This window comes from Danio rerio, chromosome 20 (genome assembly GCF_052040795.2).
Source record: "Danio rerio strain M-AB ecotype USA chromosome 20, GRCz13ab, whole genome shotgun sequence".
Classification (NCBI taxonomy): domain Eukaryota; kingdom Metazoa; phylum Chordata; class Actinopteri; order Cypriniformes; family Danionidae; genus Danio; species Danio rerio.
In genome coordinates this window covers 60,182,990-60,203,980 of record NC_141040.1, presented here as the reverse complement: position 1 = coordinate 60,203,980, position 20,991 = coordinate 60,182,990, and the positions used below count along the sequence as shown (strand labels likewise).

At 38.4% G+C, this 20,991-nt stretch overlaps 1 protein-coding gene and 2 long non-coding RNA genes across 3 annotated transcripts; 1 reads left to right on the top strand and 2 right to left on the bottom strand.

The window, feature by feature from the left end:
* Positions 1–13,513: 13,513 nt before the first annotated feature.
* LOC147839564 (uncharacterized) lies at positions 13,514–17,026 on the bottom strand. The gene is made up of 9 exons (XM_087299030.1): positions 16,971–17,026; positions 15,935–16,028; positions 15,272–15,373; positions 14,939–15,049; positions 14,643–14,753; positions 14,347–14,456; positions 14,049–14,159; positions 13,752–13,862; positions 13,514–13,610 (listed from the first exon to the last, which is right to left on the bottom strand). The coding sequence occupies exons 2-6, from the start codon at positions 15,998–16,000 to the stop codon at positions 14,382–14,384; spliced, it is 465 nt and encodes a 154-aa protein (XP_087155156.1). The 5' UTR covers positions 16,001–16,028; positions 16,971–17,026; the 3' UTR covers positions 13,514–13,610; positions 13,752–13,862; positions 14,049–14,159; positions 14,347–14,381.
* Positions 17,027–17,902: 876 nt separating this feature from the next.
* Positions 17,903–18,456, bottom strand: LOC147839563 (uncharacterized). The gene is made up of 2 exons (XR_015519277.1): positions 18,323–18,456; positions 17,903–18,246 (listed from the first exon to the last, which is right to left on the bottom strand). It is a non-coding gene; the product is annotated as an uncharacterized LOC147839563 (long non-coding RNA).
* Positions 18,124–19,751, top strand: LOC147839562 (uncharacterized). Its single transcript, XR_015519276.1, has 3 exons — positions 18,124–18,262; positions 18,398–19,384; positions 19,521–19,751. It is a non-coding gene; the product is annotated as an uncharacterized LOC147839562 (long non-coding RNA).
* Positions 19,752–20,991: the final 1,240 nt, after the last annotated feature.

Below are 20,991 nucleotides of genomic sequence, written 5' to 3'. Positions count from 1 at the left end.
AGTTGACTACCCCTAGTTGACTACCCCTAGTTGACTACCCCTAGTTGACTACCCCTAGTTGACTACCCCTAGTTGACTACCCCTAGTTGACTACCCCTAGTTGACTACCCCTAGTTGACTACCCCTAGTTGACTACCCCTAGTTGACTACCCCTAGTTGACTACCCCTAGTTGACTACCCCTAGTTGACTACCCCTAGTTGACTACCCCTAGTTGACTACCCCTAGTTGACTACCCCTAGTTGACTACCCCTAGTTGACTACCCCTAGTTGACTACCCCTAGTTGACTACCCCTAGTTGACTACCCCTAGTTGACTACCCCTAGTTGACTACCCCTAGTTGACTACCCCTAGTTGACTACCCCTAGTTGACTACCCCTAGTTGACTACCCCTAGTTGACTACCCCTAGTTGACTACCCCTAGTTGACTACCCCTAGTTGACTACCCCTAGTTGACTACCCCTAGTTGACTACCCCTAGTTGACTACCCCTAGTTGACTACCCCTAGTTGACTACCCCTAGTTGACTACCCCTAGTTGACTACCCCTAGTTGACTACCCCTAGTTGACTACCCCTAGTTGACTACCCCTAGTTGACTACCCCTAGTTGACTACCCCTAGTTGACTACCAATTATGAATTATAAGAATATTATTATATTAATAATTAACTACTAATTCAGTATAATAGGGGTAGAGTTCAGTAGGGGTAATGTTCTCAACTTAAGAACTGACCAGATTTTGTTTAGGGTTGTGTGTTAAAATTGTTTTATGTTCTTCAGTTACAAAACATCTGGTTTTAGGGTTAAGTTTGAGGGAAGGTTGTTATTTACAATTAGGTTTTACTTAAGGGTAGACATTAGTCAATTTTGCTTCAATGCTTTAAGAAATTATTTGTTGCTCTGAGAAGTTCGTTTAGGATTGGTTAAGAAACCCTTGAGGTTAGTGTTAGGTGTAAGACAGTGGTATATTCTGGTCTACAAAAAAAAAAGTAGATGAAGATTCAAAATGCTGGTTAAGACAATGCAAGAAAGAGCTGAACATTGAACAATCTTGTTGAAAGATTCATGATTGGTGTGTGGATGGGAATAAATGATGATTCAAGTGACATAGTATCCAAGTAGATGACATCGATCCAAGATAAGGCTAGTGTTCAAGAGAGAGAGAAAAAAAGGATTGTTAAACTGATTAGAGTTTTCAAGATTGCACTAAGGAAATCCAGATGACCAAGATGTAGATAAAAAAAAAGAAACCATGATGCATATGAAAGATCCAATAGATGATCTGACATCAAAACGATCCGAATAAGCAAACTCTTTTTGGTTGGCAGATTCCATTTATAAAAAGTATGAACATGATCCAAATTCATGCCAAGCTTCTTTGTTGTTTAGGGGTGGGGGTTGGTTAGGGCAGTTTCATCCGCATTAAATTTAGTTACTACCAATGTTAGGCCATATTTGCTGCTATATATTCTTCTACTTGACAGTTCAGAAAGAGGAACCTAAGGATGTTAGACCTTTTTAGGCCATGCACTCCAGCCTTTCTGGGCTTCAGGTTCACACACCAGTCTTGAGTCCATCCCCAGTCCATATGGGACAGGACACAGGTGAGCAAAGAGTTAGTTAATTTTTAGGTTAAGATTAAATTGCCATTTCATAATCCCCTTTTTATAGATCTAAGCTTTATCTAAACTCATTTAAAAGCAAAGAGAAAAAAAAAAGAAAAAAAAACGGTTGCGTGTAGGGGTCAGGGCAATATTCCAGTCCAGAAAAAGTAGATGCACCATTCAAAATGCTGGGTAATAGATGATCAGTTTAGTTTGATTTAATTCATCCCTACTTTTAGAATTAGTTCCTAAAATTTACAAATAGCAGACACCAAGCCTCTTTAAAATAATAATAATAAAAACTGCTTAATGCTAAATTACAAAAGCAGGTTTTAAAGTCAAAGATGCTATAAAAATGTCATCTGCTCAACTTCAAAGAAAAAAAAAACCTTTCCCACTATCATGCCAAACTTTAAGAACCCTTCGGTACAGTTAGCAGTTTCTCCACTGAGCCTGGAACCATGTTGCACATTTACAAACTGTTCTCAGCCTGGATTTTAAGCACAGTTAGACAACAGTGCTAAGCTGTCTCGATAGATTATTTGTGTTGATGTCAGGGCTGTTACCAAGCTACCACAGCTGGCTCAGAAGCATGCTAGCCAGACATCCACAAGTAAACACTTGATTTAATATGAGAAAATTATACAGGTCCAACAATAGTTTTAAGGGTTTAAACCATAGAGCAGTCTCTGGAAGAGAAGTGATTAACTCAGTTATTTTATTGACTTATTTTATACATTCTTAGTTTTCTAACCAGTCATCTAAAATAATGAAATAGCCTATTATTTTATTAATGGCTAGAGCTTAATAATTTGATTGACATCCTAAACAATTGAGACCTTTAATTCACCTGACTGACGCAAGTTATTGCACGCAGTACTGTATTTGGTAGCACAAATCTCACTCTGATCCAGGAGAGAATTAAACCAATGACTACATGCAGACTTTCCTTCTGTGCATCGAATAAAGCAAATAAGAAATGCTCATCATCGAAGCCTATGGTAGAAAGTCAACTTTCAATAATTTTTTTTGGACTTTGCTCTAAAGCTTTAGTCGCCCTGCTGTCCAAGGTACTGTTGTATGATCTCCAAGTCTATATATGTTCTAATAAACTAGTCACATGAACGAATTTAATAAACTAATTATTGGTATTGCTCTCAAAATAATCACTAGGTTGACATGTTAATGAGCAGTTTTCAGCATTTCAGCTGTAGGCCATTATACGATTCAGTTATACACAAGTTTGACATTTATGGGGCTGTGTAACTTTGTTGTTTTGTTCCCTGATCTTTATATATACTGGGTAGCTAGGCAAATAATTTTCTAAAAATGTCAAGCTGATAAGTGCTTTATATCCTGATGCATTTACATTCGTTTATTTCACTTGCTGCGTTCATTTAATGTTTGAAAACTTAACTTTTAACATGGGTGTCAAACTCCAAACCAAAAGGGCCGCAGCTCTGCACAGTTTAGTTGGGTTGGAACTAAACTACACAGGTCTTCGGCCCTCCAGGAATTAGTTTGACACCCCTGGTTTAAAGGGTTATATTTTACCATCGAAATGTAGCATGTTATATAATCAACTTAAAGACTGTAAAAATTAAGGTTAAGTGCCATTAGTTAAAGTGCCCACTCACTTTTGACAAGGCCCATCCAAAATATATTTCTGCTATTGTAATAATGCACTATTGTTGCATTGTTTAATTTTGTCATGTTCAGATATCTTAAATACATATTCCCCTGCAAAATTTTCAATTGTTACACTTGTCATTTCCCCTCCAAATGAAATTTAGCCAGAGGCGCGCAACATATGACCTCTAAAAAAGGTGCTGTAACATGTACCTATATGCAGCACCCCGATATGATAGTGGCATGCAGTGTTTAGTCACTTGGTTGCTTTTGTTTTTATTAACTTGAAAAAGATAGTTTCAAGTATGGAGTTTAATTGAACAAAGGGAGCAGTTTACATTGCATTAAAGACAACTACTGATAGGTTGTGTAATGTTTCAAAGAGCTGTTGCAGCATGAGTGGAAAATAACCATATTAGTGCTGCCTGGCCCAGTTTGGCACAAAATGGAGCAGTTCCATTTAGAGAACAATTCAAGTGGAAAAGCAGCTAAAGTTTATGAAAAATTAATCTGGATGTAGAGAATCTCATAGCACAGAAAGAGCACTCCTAAAGGCGCATTTATACTTCTGCATTAAGCACACAAGTATGCTTCAGCACAGCCTGTGCATGGTCACATAGTTGCTGTGGCAGTCAGACACTGATGCACACGAAAAATAGAGCAAGCTGTGATTAGTCAGTTTTGTAGAGCTAAGTGTGCCCTAACCTAGTCCACATCTTCAGCCAGTAATTTGGGGGCTATTTGAAGCAACCCGTGTAAGGCCAGATTAAGCATCTTTAAAACTCAATTTCTTCATCTTAATATTGCCAAACTTTGACAAGCTATCAATAACTGATGCAGAACAGCTTATTAACCTCTCGGTTAGACTACTGTAATGAGTTATTAGGCGGTTGCCCTACTGGCCTCACCATCAAGCTGCAGCTGGTTCGAAATGCAGCTGCTGGAGTGCTTTCTACACTGAAAAAGATTTTTGGCGCTTGTAAATAGAGAGCATAATCCAAGTACATTTTACAAATAAATCATATTTTGTCTTCACTTCAAAAATGTCTCGTTTAATTCAATAAGCTACTTAATATTGCTTTTTAGTTTTTTGTGTCTAAAATACAATAGTATATCGAAATGGATATAGCCAAGTAATATTTACTTATTATTTGTAATATATTGAACTGATGCAAAAAATGACATACGCTAGTAAAACTTACTCCACAAAGTTAGTAAATCTATGCGCATGCCAATTTAAACCTGGGAGGAGCAGATGAGAGCAACCGATGAATCCCTCACGCAGACTGAGATTTACAAGTTACACTAGTTGTTTGATCAATTTGGTGTTTGCAGTAAGTTATAGGGCTCCTGTCAGCAATTTTGGTGGTTAAAGAGGCAAGGTTAGAATGAAGTGTTATTTGACTGAGTTTGCTGAAGATCTGATTAGCATAAGCATAAACAAATGGCATCTGTCTAAAACTATTGTGTTGCATTCTAAATATAATCTATGGCGAAGTATAATCTACAGTGAATTTAAATTATTTTTTATGAATAAGTGTTCAAGCATAGCAGTAAATTACATTAAGGACATAATTAACCGACATTAAAGCTAGCCTACCATGCTGTCTGCATTATAAATATGAGTTCTTAGATTGGACAACCTCAGTACTCACTTTAACACAGATTGCAAGTTACCAGAGCCCTGAGGCCAAAACAGGACAGAAAGATGCATTTATTAATCCATCCACATTAACATATGCAAATACTCCTTGTTAGTGATATAAATTATAGCAATGTTACTGAGTATGTTCAGCCAGCCTCTATACCTGCGAACATTTATTGCAGAGTCCAAAATAAATTAACTGATCAAATTTTACATCAGTAATATCATTACATGTTCATTCAATTTTCCGACATAAACATTTAACTAATTTCATTGACTAATTTTATACATTCTTCATTTTCTAACCAGTCATCTAAAGTAATGAAATAGCCTATTATTTTATTAATGGCTAGAGCTTAATAATTTAATTGACATCAAGCAATTGAGACCTTTAATTCACCTGACAGACGCAAGTTTTTGCACGCAGTACTGTATTTGGGAGAGGGTGCTCGCTGCAGAGCCATTTGAGGAGAGGTGAGCTCCAGAGAGGGGGAGCATGAGCTGTCGCTCCTCCTCCTGTAAGCTGTTTTAATGCGTACACCAACCCCACCCCTAACCCCACCCCCAGTGACATCACTCGTAGAAGTGCAAAAAAGGTGGAGCTCAAGCTTAAGCTCCCCCTCTCTGGAGCTCACCTCTCCTCAAATGGCTCTGCAGCGAGCACCACTTGGTATTTGGTAGCACAAATCTCGCTCTGATACAGGAGATGATTAAACCAATGACTACATGCAGACTTTTTCCTGCTGCGCACCGAATAAAGCAAAGAAATGCTTATCAAAGCCTATGGTAGAAAGTCAACTTTCAATAATTTTTGGACTTTTCTCTAAAGCTTTACAGAGTGGCACTGCTGTCCAAGGTACTGTTGTATGATTTCTTAGTCTATATATGCTCTAAACTAGTCACATTAATGAATTTAATAAACTAATTGTCGGTAGTGCTCTCAAAATAATCACTAGGTTGACATGTTAATGAGCAATTCAGCTTTACGCCATTATATGATTCAGTTATACACATGTTTGACATTTATGGGGCTGTTACGTTTTTGTTGTTCCCTGATCTAATATATATTGGGTAGCTATGCAAATATTTTCTAAAAATGTCAAGCTGATAATAGTGCTTTATATCCTGATGCATTTTCACATTCATTTATTTAACTTGCTGCGTTCATTTAATGTTTTAATACTTAACAGCCATTAACACAGGTGTCAAACTCAGTTCCAAAAGGGCCGCAGCTCTGCAGTTTAGTTCCAACCCAAATTAAACATCTGATAAAACTGAGTCCTTCAGGCTTGTTTGAAACCTACAGGTAAGTGTGTTGGAGCAGGGTTGGAACTAAACTGTGCATGGCTTCAGCCCTCCAGCAATAGAGTTTGACACCTCTGGTTTAAATGAGTTATATTTTACCATCAAAATGCTTCGTTATATAATCATCATAGATCATAAAAATTAAAGCTGAGTGCCATTAGGTAAAGTGCCCGCTCACTTTTGACAAGGCCCATCCAAAATACATTTCTGCTATTGTAATACAAATGCACTGTTGCATTTTGTTTAATTTTGTCATGGTTAGAGATCTTAAATACGGTTATTCCCACTGCAAACATTTAATTGTTACATTTGTCATTTCCACTCCAAATAAAGTTTAGCCAGAGGCGCACAACATGACCTCTAAAAAAAAGGTGCTGTAACATGTACCTATATGCAGCACCTCAATATGATAGAGCGGCATAGCAGTTATTCAGTTTAATTGAACAAAGAGAGCTGTTTACATTGCATTAAAGGCAACTACTGATGTGTTGTGTAATGTTTCAAAGAGCTGTTGCAGCATGAGTGGAAAATAAAACTGTATTAGTGCTGCCTGGCCCAGTTTGGCAAAAAAAAGGAGCAGTTCCATTTAGAGAACAATTCAAGTGGAAAAGCAGCTAAAGTTTATGAAAAATTTTAATCTGGATGTAGAGAATCTCATAGCACAGAAACAGAACTCCTAAAGGCGCATTTATACTTCTGCATCAAGCACACAAGTATGCTTCAGCACAACCTGTGCATGGACAGCCCGTGCTGTGGCAGTCAGACACTGATGCACACCTCAATGAATAGAGCAAGCTGTGATTGGTCAGCTTAGTAGAGCTGACAAGTGCCCTAACCTAGTCCTCATCTTCAGTCAGTAATTTTGGGGCTATTTCTGACAGCAACCTGTGTAAGGCCAGATTAAGCATCTGTAAAACTCAATTTCTTCATCTTAATATTGCCAAACTTTGACGAGCTATCAATAACTGATGCAGAACAGCTTATTCATGCTTTCATGACCTCTCGGTTAAGACTACTGTAATGAGTTACTAGGCGGTTGCCCTGCTGGCCTCACTAACAAACTGCAGCTGGTTCAAAATGCAGCTGCTAGAGTGCTTTCTAGAACTAAGAAATCACATTACTCCAGTTCTTTCAGGGCATTGACTACCTATTAAATATTTAATTTACAATGTTATTGTTTAACTACAAAGCCCTCAATGCCTTAGCTGCCCAGTATTTGAGAGAGCTCCTGGTGTATTATGGAGCATGAGATTGATTCCTTTAAGACCCTAGACTGAGCCTGGTTGAGGTTAATCTTCCCCTTTACTTTGGTCAGTTGGCAAACTGGCTTGCTTGGTTTGGGGCTTGTGTAGTTGAGCATGGATGGATTTCTTTATTGTTTGGACTTTCAGCAGTCCAAATTAAACACCGAAATTAATCTCTGAAAACAGATCTGATTTAAACCTCTCATGTGAAAATGAAGCATGCACATCTGCAAAGATCCTTAGGCTGAACAGTTATAATAGATAGAAGTTTGTATGAATGTTCAAGAAACTGAAGCAGATAAGGGAGATTCCACAGAAGGAAGAATTCATTTATGAAATGAGTGAATAAGTCGTTGAGAGATTTCCAAGGTAACCCATATGCCCAGAGCACTGAGCTGCCCAAAGAGCTGATTTAATGTGAATAAACCTCAAAGCAGCTGCCTGGCAAATTATATAGAGTTTTAAGGTTCTGGACAGATTTTAAACCAGTCATTAGATATATCTCCCAAAGGGTTAACTATTATAAGACACTGCAAATGACATCAAGTACTGTCTGACAAATACATTTTGGAAATAGGTGTACGGTCTCTGCCATTGTGTAGTTGTTAATGTCTACAATCACGCTGTGTGGAGAGAAAAAAATAAATAAATTTCACAATAGAACCAAACTGATTTATTGCTTAAGTGACAGCCTTCACGTTAGGGTTTTTGTTTTTTAAAGGATTCTCACTACCAAAAAGGAATTCTTGATACTAGAGATGTTATTTAAATTTGAGATTTGAGAGGAAACTGGAACCAGTAAAGTTGAAATTTATGTGAAGAGGTTCCAATATTCCCATGAAATTGAGATTGTAAAAGAGAAGTGTGGTTACTTTCTATGAGAGGTTCTGGGGTTAGATGTTCTAGGAGTTACAGAACATCTTATTTTGAAACCAGCCATGTACACTACAGATGTTCTGGAGAAGGCATGTAGGGTTTTTTTCTGAAAAGTTCTGGGATACAAGTTAAAGAATAAATATTTTAAATCTTCCCATGGAAATAATGGGTCTTTAAGAAAGGGAAAATCTGGTCATTCTGAAAAGTTGTAAGGTTATAACTTGAGATTTGGTGTTTTAACGTGTCCCTGTGGAAGTACTAATCTTACTCCTCAACCTTAATCCTAGTAAATTCTGAGGTTACAGGTCATCAGCAGATCTCATGTTTGAATTGATGATTTTTTGAAAAGTTCTTGAATGACTGGTGTAGGTGGTGTTGATGCACAATGTGCTGTTGTGTGGAGGTGCTAATCACCAGTAGAAGACTGGGCTTCATTTAAGGCCATTCACCCAAGGCCACCTTCCCTGCGTGCTGTCCAAGTGGACCCAGGGGGGCTGAATACTTACCACTCCCCCAAGTGACCTTTTGTTAACACCGCAAGGTTGCCCAGGTCACCCGAGAAGAGTCTGAAGATGTTTCTCTATGGGGCCTACTCTGGCTAATCCAGAGAACAGGCTCCCCAGGACCCCAGGGAACAGGAGAGCCCTTGCCCAAATCAGCTGAATCTAACAGGTAGATTCAGGAGTAAAAGTTAGCCATGAACTGGTCATTGCCTTCTCCTCACTCCCTGCTGATTTGCTCCAGAATACTTCCAGTCAACATCCAGGGAGTTCATTAAATCCAATTTGACCAAAGAACTCGCCAGAATGTGACTAGAAGCATTCAAAGAGATGCTCCTGACCTAATTACAAAAAATATAAAATTTAAGAGGTCAGGTCGAGGTTCAGTCTGGCGGATATATCTCTGTAGATATATCATTCTTCTACCAGACGTCTCCCCTAAGGCAATGCAAGAACCAAGCAGACATCATCCTTATCAGGGATAACCGTTGGGAGCATTACCCTGAAGTTCAAGAGACCCTGGTCCATTGACTAGGTGTTGAGACACAGCATTTCGGCAATGGTGATGACCATTTGTTTGTTTGTGTTTTTCTTTGTTCTTGTTTGTATATTTTTATTCAGAATTTGATTATCTGGTGTCTAGGTTGTTTTTCCATACTTTGATTATCATATTTAAGCTTAGGAAGCCCTTTAAAGTCGGGTTTTATTAGAGAATAGACCATATGCAAATGACTCATTAGTATTCGTGTTTTTAGGCCAATCCCGTGTGTCCTCAGCAGAGTGTGCTTTCGGTCAGGTTTAATCCTTTATATCTCGGCCGTTTTTTAATGTTTTGGTTTTATTTTTTCTGCATTTTAGTCAGTTTATTGTGTAGATTAAGTGTTGAGCAAATAAACCGTCATTACTGATCAAAAATATTTCTGTGGGGTTACCGTTTATGAGGAGTACAGCTGATTTAGTGTGGTAATTTACAATCTGTGATTACAGACTAATGTCTCCTTTCAGGCAAACTGATTCATGCAGTTTATTGGAGATGATAGAATTGAAATGGTCATGTCAATGATATTAATAACACAAGCTCACACACATCTCAGTTGTGTGCTTACATTAGGATAATTCAACAGTGAACAAAGAGTGTACATAAAAAAATAAAGACAAAATACAAAAGCAGTCCAGCAGTAAAAACTTATGATCAGCCTGGCAAGGTGTGAACACAATGGCTGGGAGTAAAGAAGATAGAGGGGGCAACGAAACCAATTTAAATGGTTTTAGTTCTGTGAGAGAGTTTGCTGAGGAATTAAATACATTTTACTTAAAGTTTGATGAGGGTGATTTTAAGTCAGAAAATTACATTTTAAAACACCTGTCATGTAGTAAATCCGTAAACATTAGTAGGACTCAGGTCAAAGAACTCTTTCAGAGAATTAATACTAAAAAAAGCCCAGGCCCAGATAATATTGGTGGTAGGGTGCTAAATACATGTGCTGAACAACTTTCTGAAATATTTCATTGCATTTTTTCAGTCTCTTGCGTTGCAAAGAGTTCCTGAAATCTGGAAGAAATCTGTTTCTATAGCCAAAACTAAGTTTCTGCGGGAGTTAAATGATTTTAGACCTGTTGCCCTTACTTCATTAGTTATGAAGTGTTTCGAGAGAATTATTAAAGGTGAGATTTTATTGTATTCAAAGGATAAATTTGATCCTTTGCAGTTTGCATTTAGACAGAGCAGGGGAGTTGAAGATGCTAATCTTCCACTGTTAAATTACCTGTTTAATCACCTGGAAAAGCCCAAGACCCATGCCAGATTGTTGTTTCCCTAAACGGGAAAATAAAGTTGAGTCTGAGTCATCTTATCGACATTCTGACCACTGCATGTATACACACACACACCAGATCATCAGCTCTACATTCATTAAAACTGGAGTGATTTTACCTCTGCCAGTCATTGTGCTTGAACATACTGATTTGCTGTACACAAGGCAGCATTAATCATAAATAAATGAACAACATTCAATATACCACTGACATATTATAGAAAACATCAGCAGAGTCAGAACACAGGATAAAACACTGCATGAAGAACAGAAGAACACTACATAAGAGCACATGAGGCGGACGCAGCGTGATGCAATGCAAGAACCAAGCAGACAATATCTGTATCAGGGATAACCGTTGGGAGCATTACCCTGAAAAACAGGAGATCCTGAGCCGTTGACCAGGTTTTGAGACGCAGCATTTCGGCAATGGTGATGACCAATTGTTTGTTTGTGTTTTTCTTCTTGTTTGTATATTTTTATTCAGAATTTGATTACCTGATGTCTAGGTTGTTTTTCCATACTTTGATTATCATATTTAAGCTTATGAAGCCCTTTAAAATCGTGTTTTATTAGAGAATAGACCATATGCAAATGACTCATTAGTATTCGTGTTTTTAGACCAATCCTGTTAGTCCTCAGCTGAGTGTGCTTTCGGTCAGGTTTAATCCTTTATATCTCGGCCGTTTTTAATGTTTTGGTTTAATTTTTTCTGCATTTTAGCCAGTTTATTGTGTAGAATAAGTGTTGAGCAAATAAACTGTCATTACTGATCAAAAATATTTTTGTGGGGTTACCGTTTATGAGGAGTACAGCTGATTTAGTGTGTTAATTTACAATATATGTATGCAGATTAAAGTCTCTTCTCAGGCTAAATGAATCATGCAGATTAATGGAGATGATAGTGCTGAAGTGATTGTGTCAATGTTAACAGTAACACACATCTTGGTTATGCGTTTTGATTAGCATGATTCAATATTGTGCATAATAAAATAAAGGAACAGAAAATACAGAAACAGTCTAGCAGCAAAAACTGAAGATCAGTCTGGCAAGGTGTGAACACAATGGTTGGGAGGATCGTTTTTTGTTCTTCAAAGCTGATCCGAGAGTTGTTGTCATAGCAACAGTTTTGCTAGCTCAAACCTGATCGGAAGCAGGTTCAATTCATATAAACAGGATTAGATCGGCTCAGTTCAAGCAAAGATAATAGAGAAAACATGTACCGAATTCTGATATTTTCTTACAGTAGTAGTTATATACAATTGGGAAAATAGTAAATATTTTTAACTATATATATAAAGTTATTAATAAAATAAATAAAGTTATATATTAATAAAACTTATGCAATCTGCACCCCTGAAATGAAAGTACAAAGACTGCCACCTGGTGGTGCAAAGAGAAAACTTATTGATATGAACTTTTTAGATCGCTTCAGTACAATTTGTGTATGATAATAATAATGCAGAATATGTGACTTTTAAAAAAAAGAAATAATACATTAATGCAGTCATAAACATGTTTTGACAGTTAATATGCCAGTGATTATGCTTCACAAAAGTTGCAGACACCTTTATCAAAAGTGATTTTGTAAACATCCAGTTATTCCATACAGCGATTAAAAAACCGGCTATTATAATAAAGAAAATCTTTTCTAAATGTAGAACTAAATACATGATGAATACTCTTGACACATGAAAGTTTAAGCCTGCAGCTCACAACAAATGTGGAAGGTTATCGCGTGTCATATTTAGCAAACCGTTTCCTGCTAATTTGATGTAATTTTGCTCACATGGATAATTGAATATTAATCAGATGATGTCATTACACTGCTGTGCCATCAGCCAATCGTTGCATTGCTGATTATGATTTCAAAGATCGATAGATCTGTCCTTCACAACACACACAGCGATCTCAGATCAGTTTATCCAGACATTCTAATCTGATTCACGAACTTGTTTGAAGAACCAAATTAGCGAGAGATCAGTTATCAAGATTAAAAGATCCAGGATCTGCCAAATCATCTTAGATCATTTAAGCGAGGTACAAAGAACGGACCCCAGGTCACAGACCTCTTTCAGAGAATTAATACTACAAAAAGCCCGGGCCCAGATAATAATGGTGGTAGGGTGCTTCATACATGTGCTGAACAACTTTCTGAAATATTTCATTGCATTTTTTCAGTCTCTTGCGTTGCAAAGAGTTTCTGAAATCTGGAAGAAATCTTTTCCTATAGCCAAAACTAAGTTTCTGCGGGAGTTTAATGATTTTAGACCTGTTGCCCTTACTTCATTAGTTATGAAGTGTTTCGAGAGAATTATTAAAGGTGAGATTTTATTGTATTCAAAGGATAAATTTGATCCTTTGCAGTTTGCATTTAGACAGAGCAGGGGAGTTGAAGATGCTAATCTTCCACTGTTAAATTACCTGTTTAATCACCTGGAAAAGCCCAAGACCCATGCCAGATTGTTGTTTCCCTAAACGGGAAAATAAAGTTGAGTCTGAGTCATCTTATCGACATTCTGACCACTGCATGTATATACACACACACACACACACACACACACACACACACACACTTACTATTTTAGTCTGAAGCGGGACTTTAGATCATCTTCTAGCTGTTACTAATCTGTAAACTCTTTGTACCACAAAAAGGTCAACACAGTCACTTTGTCTCCTCTGTGTGTGTGTGTGTGTGTTTTGACTCTTAAATTCAGCGCGCCCAAATAGACACTCCCACACCATGCCTCTTTTCTTCCTCCGAACCTCCCCCCTAAACAGAGCTGGACAAGCCCACTTTTCTGACTTTTTTTCCCGGATTAATAAAGGGACTGAGCCGAACAGAAAATGAACAAACATATTTAAAAATAAATAAATAAACTCACCGTCTCTCTCTCTCTTTCAGCCGCTGTCTGTTTTGTCACGATTGTATATGGCTGTGGCATGTTTTCATCTCTTCTCTCTGTGACCTCACCAGGATGCCTTGGCGGGCCGTCCTGAAAAACATGGGAAAAGAGAAAAAACCAGGATGCTTGAAAAGTCGCCGGTTCATTCCGCTGTGGCGACCCCGGATTAATAAAGGGACTGAGCCGAACAGAAAATGAACAAACATATTTAAAATAAATAAATAAACTCACCGTCTCTCTCTCTCTTTCAGCCGCTGTCTGTTTTGTCACGATTGTATATGGCTGTGGCATGTTTTCATCTCTTCTCTCTGTGACCTCACCAGGATGCCTTGGCGGGCCGTCCTGAAAAACATGGAAAAGAGCACACATGCGTCACCACACCTGAGCAATGATTGTTTGTGCAGAAAAAAAAACCAGGATGCTTGAAAAGTCGCCGGTTCATTCCGCTGTGGCGACCCCGGATTAATAAAGGGACTGAGCCGAACAGAAAATGAACAAACATATTTAAAAATAAATAAATAAACTCACCGTCTCTCTCTCTCTTTCAGCCGCTGTCTGTTTTGTCACGATTGTATATGGCTGTGGCATGTTTTCATCTCTTCTCTCTGTGACCTCACCAGGATGCCTTGGCGGGCCGTCCTGAAAAACATGGAAAAGAGCACACATGCGTCACCACACCTGAGCAATGATTGTTTGTGCAGAAACAAAAACCAGGATGCTTGAAAAGTCGCCGGTTCATTCCGCTGTGGCGACCCCGGATTAATAAAGGGACTGAGCCGAACAGAAAATGAACAAACATATTTAAAAAATAAATAAATAAACTCACCGTCTCTCTCTCTCTTTCAGCCGCTGTCTGTTTTGTCACGATTGTATATGGCTGTGGCATGTTTCATCTCTTCTCTCTGTGACCTCACCAGGATGCCTTGGCGGGCCGTCCTGAAAAACATGGAAAAGAGCACACATGCGTCACCACACCTGAGCAATGATTGTTTGTGCAGAAACAAAAACCAGGATGCTTGAAAAGTCGCCGGTTCATTCCGCTGTGGCGACCCCCGGATTAATAAAGGACTGAGCCGAACAGAAAATGAACAAACATATTTAAAAATAAATAAATAAACTCACCGTCTCTCTCTCTCTTTCAGCCGCTGTCTGTTTTGTCACGATTGTATATGGCTGTGGCATGTTTTCATCTCTTCTCTCTGTGACCTCACCAGGATGCCTTGGCGGGCCGTCCTGAAAACATGGAAAAGAGCACACATGCGTCACCACACCTGAGCAATGATTGTTTGTGCAGAAACAAAAACCAGGATGCTTGAAAAGTCGCCGGTTCATTCCGCTGTGGCGACCCCGGATTAATAAAGGGACTGAGCCGAACAGAAAATGAACAAACATATTTAAAAATAAATAAATAAACTCACTGTCTCTCTCTCTCTTTCAGCCGCTGTCTGTTTTGTCACGATTGTATATGGCTGTGGCATGTTTTCATCTCTTCTCTCTGTGACCTCACCAGGATGCCTTGGCGGGCCGTCCTGAAAAACATGGAAAAGAGCACACATGCGTCACCACACCTGAGCAATGATTGTTTGTGCAGAAACAAAAACGAGGATGCTTGAAAAGTCGCCGGTTCATTCCGCTGTGGAGACCCAGGATTAATAAAGGGACTGAGCCGAAAAGAAAATGAACGAATCAAGATATTTGTAAAAAAAAAAAAAAAAAAAAAAAAAAAAAGAAAAAGAAAAAAATAAACGTACACTTGGTCCGCTTCTTTGGATCTCCGGCACATTTTCATCTTGCAAATGGGGGGGGGCGTGTGGCATCTCTTTAGCTCTGTTGTGATCGGGAGACTTTCCTTTCTGAAAAATATTGAGATGAACACACGCATCTTCACATTTGAGCAATTAATGTTTGTACAGGAACAAAAACTGGGATATTCTGAAGTATGTACTTCCGCATAAATGTACCTTCCCCCACACATTTACACTACATTCAAGGTGTTCTGGTACACTAGACCCAGGTCTAATGAAAGTCTTGAAAGCGTAGGTCCAGTGTTCCCACACTCTGTCCTCGTCCTTTCTCGTGCTCTGTTTTCTTCCCCTCCCCCACGCTCCCGCACAAAGTTGCAACATTGTTGCAAATTCAACGATTAACACCGTCTGCTCTTACATTCCCGCACATTTTACCCTATCTCTTGCGGGAACCAAGCTTTTTTTTTTTCTCATACCCTGTCCCATCTGCCAATTAAGGGTATACAGTACTGTAAATAGGTAAAAAGGCTTTGCCAGTCTAATATGTGCTGGAAAAGTTGGCGGTTCATTCCGCAGTGGCGACCCCGGATTATTAAAGAGACTGAGCCGAAAGGAAACGAACGAATCAAGATATGTGTAAAAAATAAAAAAAAAATAAAAAAAACTTACACTTAACCTGCTTCTTTTCAGCTCCGGCACATTTTCGTCTTGCAAATGGGTGGGGGTGTGTGGCATCTCTAGCACTAGTGTGATCTGGAGCCTTCTGAAAAATATTGAAAAGAACACACGCATTAGAGCAATCAATGTTTGCACAAAAACAAAGATATTTTGAAGTAGGTTGAAAATCTGTTTTCCCACGTTCGTGTGGGTTTCCTTCGTTTTCCCCCACAGTCCTAACACAAGTGGCACAGGTGAATTGGGTAGACTGAAATTGTCTGTTGTGAATGAGCGTGTATGGATGTTTGCCAGGGATGGGTTGCAGCGGGAAGGGCATGCGCTGCGTAAAGCATGTGCTGGATAAGTGGCGGTTCATTCCGCTGTGGCGACCCGGGGACTTAATAAAGGGACTGAGCCGAAAAGAAAATGAATGATGGAATTAAAATATTCGAACAAACTTACAGTCAAATCCCCCTGTCACAACCTCTGACCTCAGGCACACGTAGGTGTGCTTGTGGGATAGATTTAGAAAAATACACGCATCTTCACATTTGAGCAATGACTTAAGTTAACTTGTTTCATGCATTATTTTTCAAAATACCTATTTTTGCGTGGATCAAAGTAAACACCTTTTTGGCTGCACGTGTAGTTTAACAAGAACGTTTGAAACATCCTGCTTAAAAATATGCAGCGTGGAAATGACATTAATTCGGACATTATTTTGAAAAGTTTATAGGAAAGGCTGTACGTGAATATACGCAAATGCAGTTAACGTGGACTTTGGCAACTCCAGGTCTGCACTAAAAGTCAAGAATCTAACGTTTACGTTAAAGCCCGAATTAATATACGATCACAAACATTAGCGTCACTTTGATACATCAAGCTAACTTACACATTTTAAGCACGGCAGCTTCGAGATTCATTATGAAAAGCGCTGGAGGCATCAAACAACGCGACGATCAGGTTACAATATGGACGCAAACAATAAACAAGTCACCCAAACATTCGAATATATCGAAGTGTTGATACAACAAATCATAAAATTTACCTTTATCCTTGCAGCAATGTGTCGCGTGCGGTGTCGCTGGTGTGTGGTTTGTGTGTGAGGGTCACTCGGGTCTTAACGGATGCTGTTCTTTTTGGCGCTTTTTTGAAATGTGCGGGTATAGGCCCTGATTGGCTAATCGTGTTTTATTTATTTTATTATTTTTTGAACACGCTTAACTGCACTCCCAGCAGTTTTTATTTTATATACATGTATATAATATCTGTATATATAATTTTATACATTTATATACATTATTAAAATTCGAATAATTAATATGACTGAATAGTACACCTGTTCGGTGAAAATCTGATGATTCATTATTAATGATGATTGTCATTAATAATAATAATAATAATAATAATTATTATTATTATAAGGCAAGCATTTTCTGACAAATAATAAAATTGAAAGGACCATTTTGAGAGCCATTATTGCAAGATTGACATCAACATCTGAAACAAGTATAAAAAAATAAAAATAAAAAAATGGCATCAATAATAATAATCATTGTCATTTTTGTTTCAGTTATTTCTGGTTAGCTTAAAATCCCAACACAGTATGAAAAATCCTCGTAAAAAGGTCTAAAATTTTGTGTAAATGCAAGTTTGAGACCAATGCTACATACTTGTGTATATTTTACACACACACACACACACACACACACACACACACACACACACACACACACACAATTAAATAAAATGTATGAGCTCATATAGGTCTTAAAACTTAATTGGCTGCCCTGCACATATTTACTCTAATACCAATTAAAAACACACCTGATTCAACTTACAGAGGTGCTTAAGAATATTTTAAAGCAGCTGTGCGTTGCAGCAGAACTGTGCGGAGCTGTGACCCTTCATACATGGATTTAGAAACCATCGAGCTATACACATGTATGTATTTGTGCATTTTAAAAGAACAGTCAAAAGTTTGAAGATGATTGTAAAAGTTTATTAAGTTGCATAATCTTAATGGTGCAGTTGTGTCACTTCGAACTGTCACACGAGAAGAAGAGAAACGCAGACAAAACAGCTCTACCTTCTGGTAATTTCTCCTTCCAGCCCACGACACCAAATAAAAAAAAATAAATAAATAAAAAAAAAGTCAATTTCTTTCTCACCAATAACTTTCTGTGCATTTTCTTGAGGTAACTCCTGCTGCTGCGCTTTTCTTTGATGTACAACTACATTTTTGGTTTGCGGTAGCCTTTTGACGACTCTGCAACTCCTTCCGCCTTCACTATGGACGCGTCACTCTCCAGCTTGCGTGCATCCTGATGGAATTAACAGGTATTTGTTTTAGTGTGATGCAATTTAACACCAGACCGTGTAAATGTGTTCAGTTCTCACCAGTCTCAATCAGGTTGTCCATCACGAAAGTTAAACACCTGCCGTCTTGCTGTTCCTTCCTGTTTTCCTTTCCAGGCTGTCCCTCAGTTCCTGCAGCTGTCGGCCTTGGTCGGCAACGAGCGTTTTAAGAGTCCACCTTTGCCTTCAAACCAGCCAAGTCTCCTGGTGTCCTGCTGTAAACTGGATATGTGCTCGATGGTGAAGTTTTCTAGGGACTTGAGTTTGTCTTGAACCGATTCCTCCGAGGACAGGTCCAGCTCTTCGTCAGAGTCCATCTTGTCATGGAAAAAACGCAACACAGACCGTTTTAATTGAGAGAAGTTTTGATGCCGTTTCTGACCAGAGAGACAAGCAAGAAAGAGAGCATAGCCAAGCTATCTAGCATAGCCATAGCCAATCTGATACAGCTGATGCAAATAATCAAAGTGTCACACATTTTCAATTATTTGGATCAGCAGTGTTTTAATTGAGGTTGGAGGAAAAGTCTAATTGACTTGAGTCATAATAAAATAATAATAATAATAATAATAATAATTTTTTTTTTTACTTGCATGGGCTTGTGGCCTTTCATTCAGCTGCTCCCTGGTACTTGTGTATTTGTGGGCCAAAATAGCTGCAGGAGGTCGTCCAGGCCTTCTTCACTCTCTCTCTCTCTTTTGGCATCTGGCATAGACAAAGCAGGTGCCTGCGAGGCCATGTCGTCACTGTCGTTGTCGCTGTCATCGTTGGCGCTTTCATCGTCGGTGCTGTCGTTGGGTCTGTTCTTGTCGGTTGCCTCTGTCGCTAGCTTGCCCTTAAGTTCCTCCATTTGCCTGCCCTAGTCTGGGATGGTGGATTTGAGGGCAGACAGCTCACTCTGCACAGCGGGTAGATCTCTTTCTGTCAAGGTCTCCGTTGCTTCTCTGAAGGTTCTATGCGATTTCCCGTAACTCGTCTACTTGGCACACTAAAAATGTTTCAATTCGATTCATGCTGATGTTGAACTCTTGCTTGGCAACAAGGTCAAGGTCACTTCCACTTGAGCAGCTCATCTTGTTTGGGGTCATGCGAAACACAGAAGAGGTGAGAATTAAGTTGTTGCATTAAAAAAACATACGTGTGTGTGTGTGTGTGAGAGAGGGAGAGAATGGCATGCATTTATACTTGTGCTACGTCCTGTTTTTTTTTTTTTTGGTTTCCTAATTTCTTTTGTTTGCAGATTGCTGCCACCTGATTCCAATCTGCGCAGCTAATTGTTCTGAGCTGTATAGACATCATGGCCTTGTGGCTTTATCTGAGTTATTGGACTTTGTTTTTTTGTTTTGTTTGGACCCCCACATCCTGATTTATTATTTTTGTTTTCCATTATGTTCTTTAAAGTTTAAGATGCATATTTTCTTCTGATAACAAAATAAACCAATGCTCGCCTCCATGGCGATCGGAAAGATGACTAAGAATGTGTTTGTCTCATAATTCTGGGTATGCTTGACCCTATCAAAGGGTTTGTGTGTGTGTGTGCGCACGTCACTTAAAACGTCACAAAACACCAGCGAGTTCACTATAAACTGGTGCAGTGCAAATTAGTCATTCTGTGGTCATTCATTTCACTTAAGCACGGTAAAAGAGCAATCAACCTACTCCGTTACACTTATCCTCTTTGACAAGTGTAAACAAAAGAGACCATTTAGCAATTATTTGACTGACAGCACGCAGTCTTGACATTTTAACCCTAACCATATCAGTAACATTATTATCGGTAACTACAATAATTCTCCAACCTTTGTTAATGACTTGAGAACTTTTTGATGTTTATTTATTTATATGTGACATTTACATAATTGGTAGCATCTAAAATTAAAAGCTTTACTCATGCCTTTAAGTTGTACATCAGTATACGAAATACATAATTTAAAATAGGTTTAACGTTATGTCATTATAACGTTCTTTAAATTGCATGCATTTAAACAAAATTTCACTACATTTACGTGTGTGTGTGTGTGTGTGTGTATATATGTGTATGTGTATATATATATATATATATATATATATATATATATATATATATATATATATATACACACACACATATATATATATAATGTTGTTATTATTTTAATCAGGCGCTACAAACTATACTTACAACTCCAGTGAACCAATAGTATCCTAGGCGGAACCAATGGTCCGGGGGAGAGGGTGGGGGGGGGACCCGATTTCTCATGACACCTGTGTACAACGGAAAATGTTGCAATAACACTAGCATGTTCCCCATATCAGCTGCGTTCAGTAAAACGCACGGTGGTTACTCATTTGGTGGCCCTACATTTTGCCTAAGCACGGTAAAACGAGCATTTAGCAGCAGCCTGTTACCTTAATCTGCAGAAGATAAAAGGTTCGACGGCGAGTACGGATGTTGTCAGATGACGTCATGCGCTCATTTGCATATCAGTGACGTCACGCCGTCGTACCTGACATTCGTAAGCCCATCATGTCATTTCGAAGTATTATTTAAATACTAAGTAATCTCTACCTCCAGCAATGTTAAAGCTTTACAATCATTAACACTATATATATATATATATATATATATATATATATATATATATATATATATATATATATATATATATTCTAGAAATCTACATATATATTTTAATATATAAATAAATATAAATATATCTAAATATTATCAG

Bases quoted from the DNA above. Each gene is read 5' to 3' on its own strand.
- LOC147839564 (XM_087299030.1), bottom strand. From the start codon at position 16,000: ATGCCACACACCCCCACCCATTTGCAAGACGAAAATGTGCCGGAGCTG. The intron at 15,374-15,934 runs GTAAGTTTTTTT...AATATTTTTCAG, and splicing joins TGAAAAGAAGCAGGTTAAGT to AAAGGAAAGTCTCCCGATCA. The intron at 15,050-15,271 runs GTACGTTTATTT...CATGTTTTTCAG, and splicing joins TCCAAAGAAGCGGACCAAGT to GACGGCCCGCCAAGGCATCC.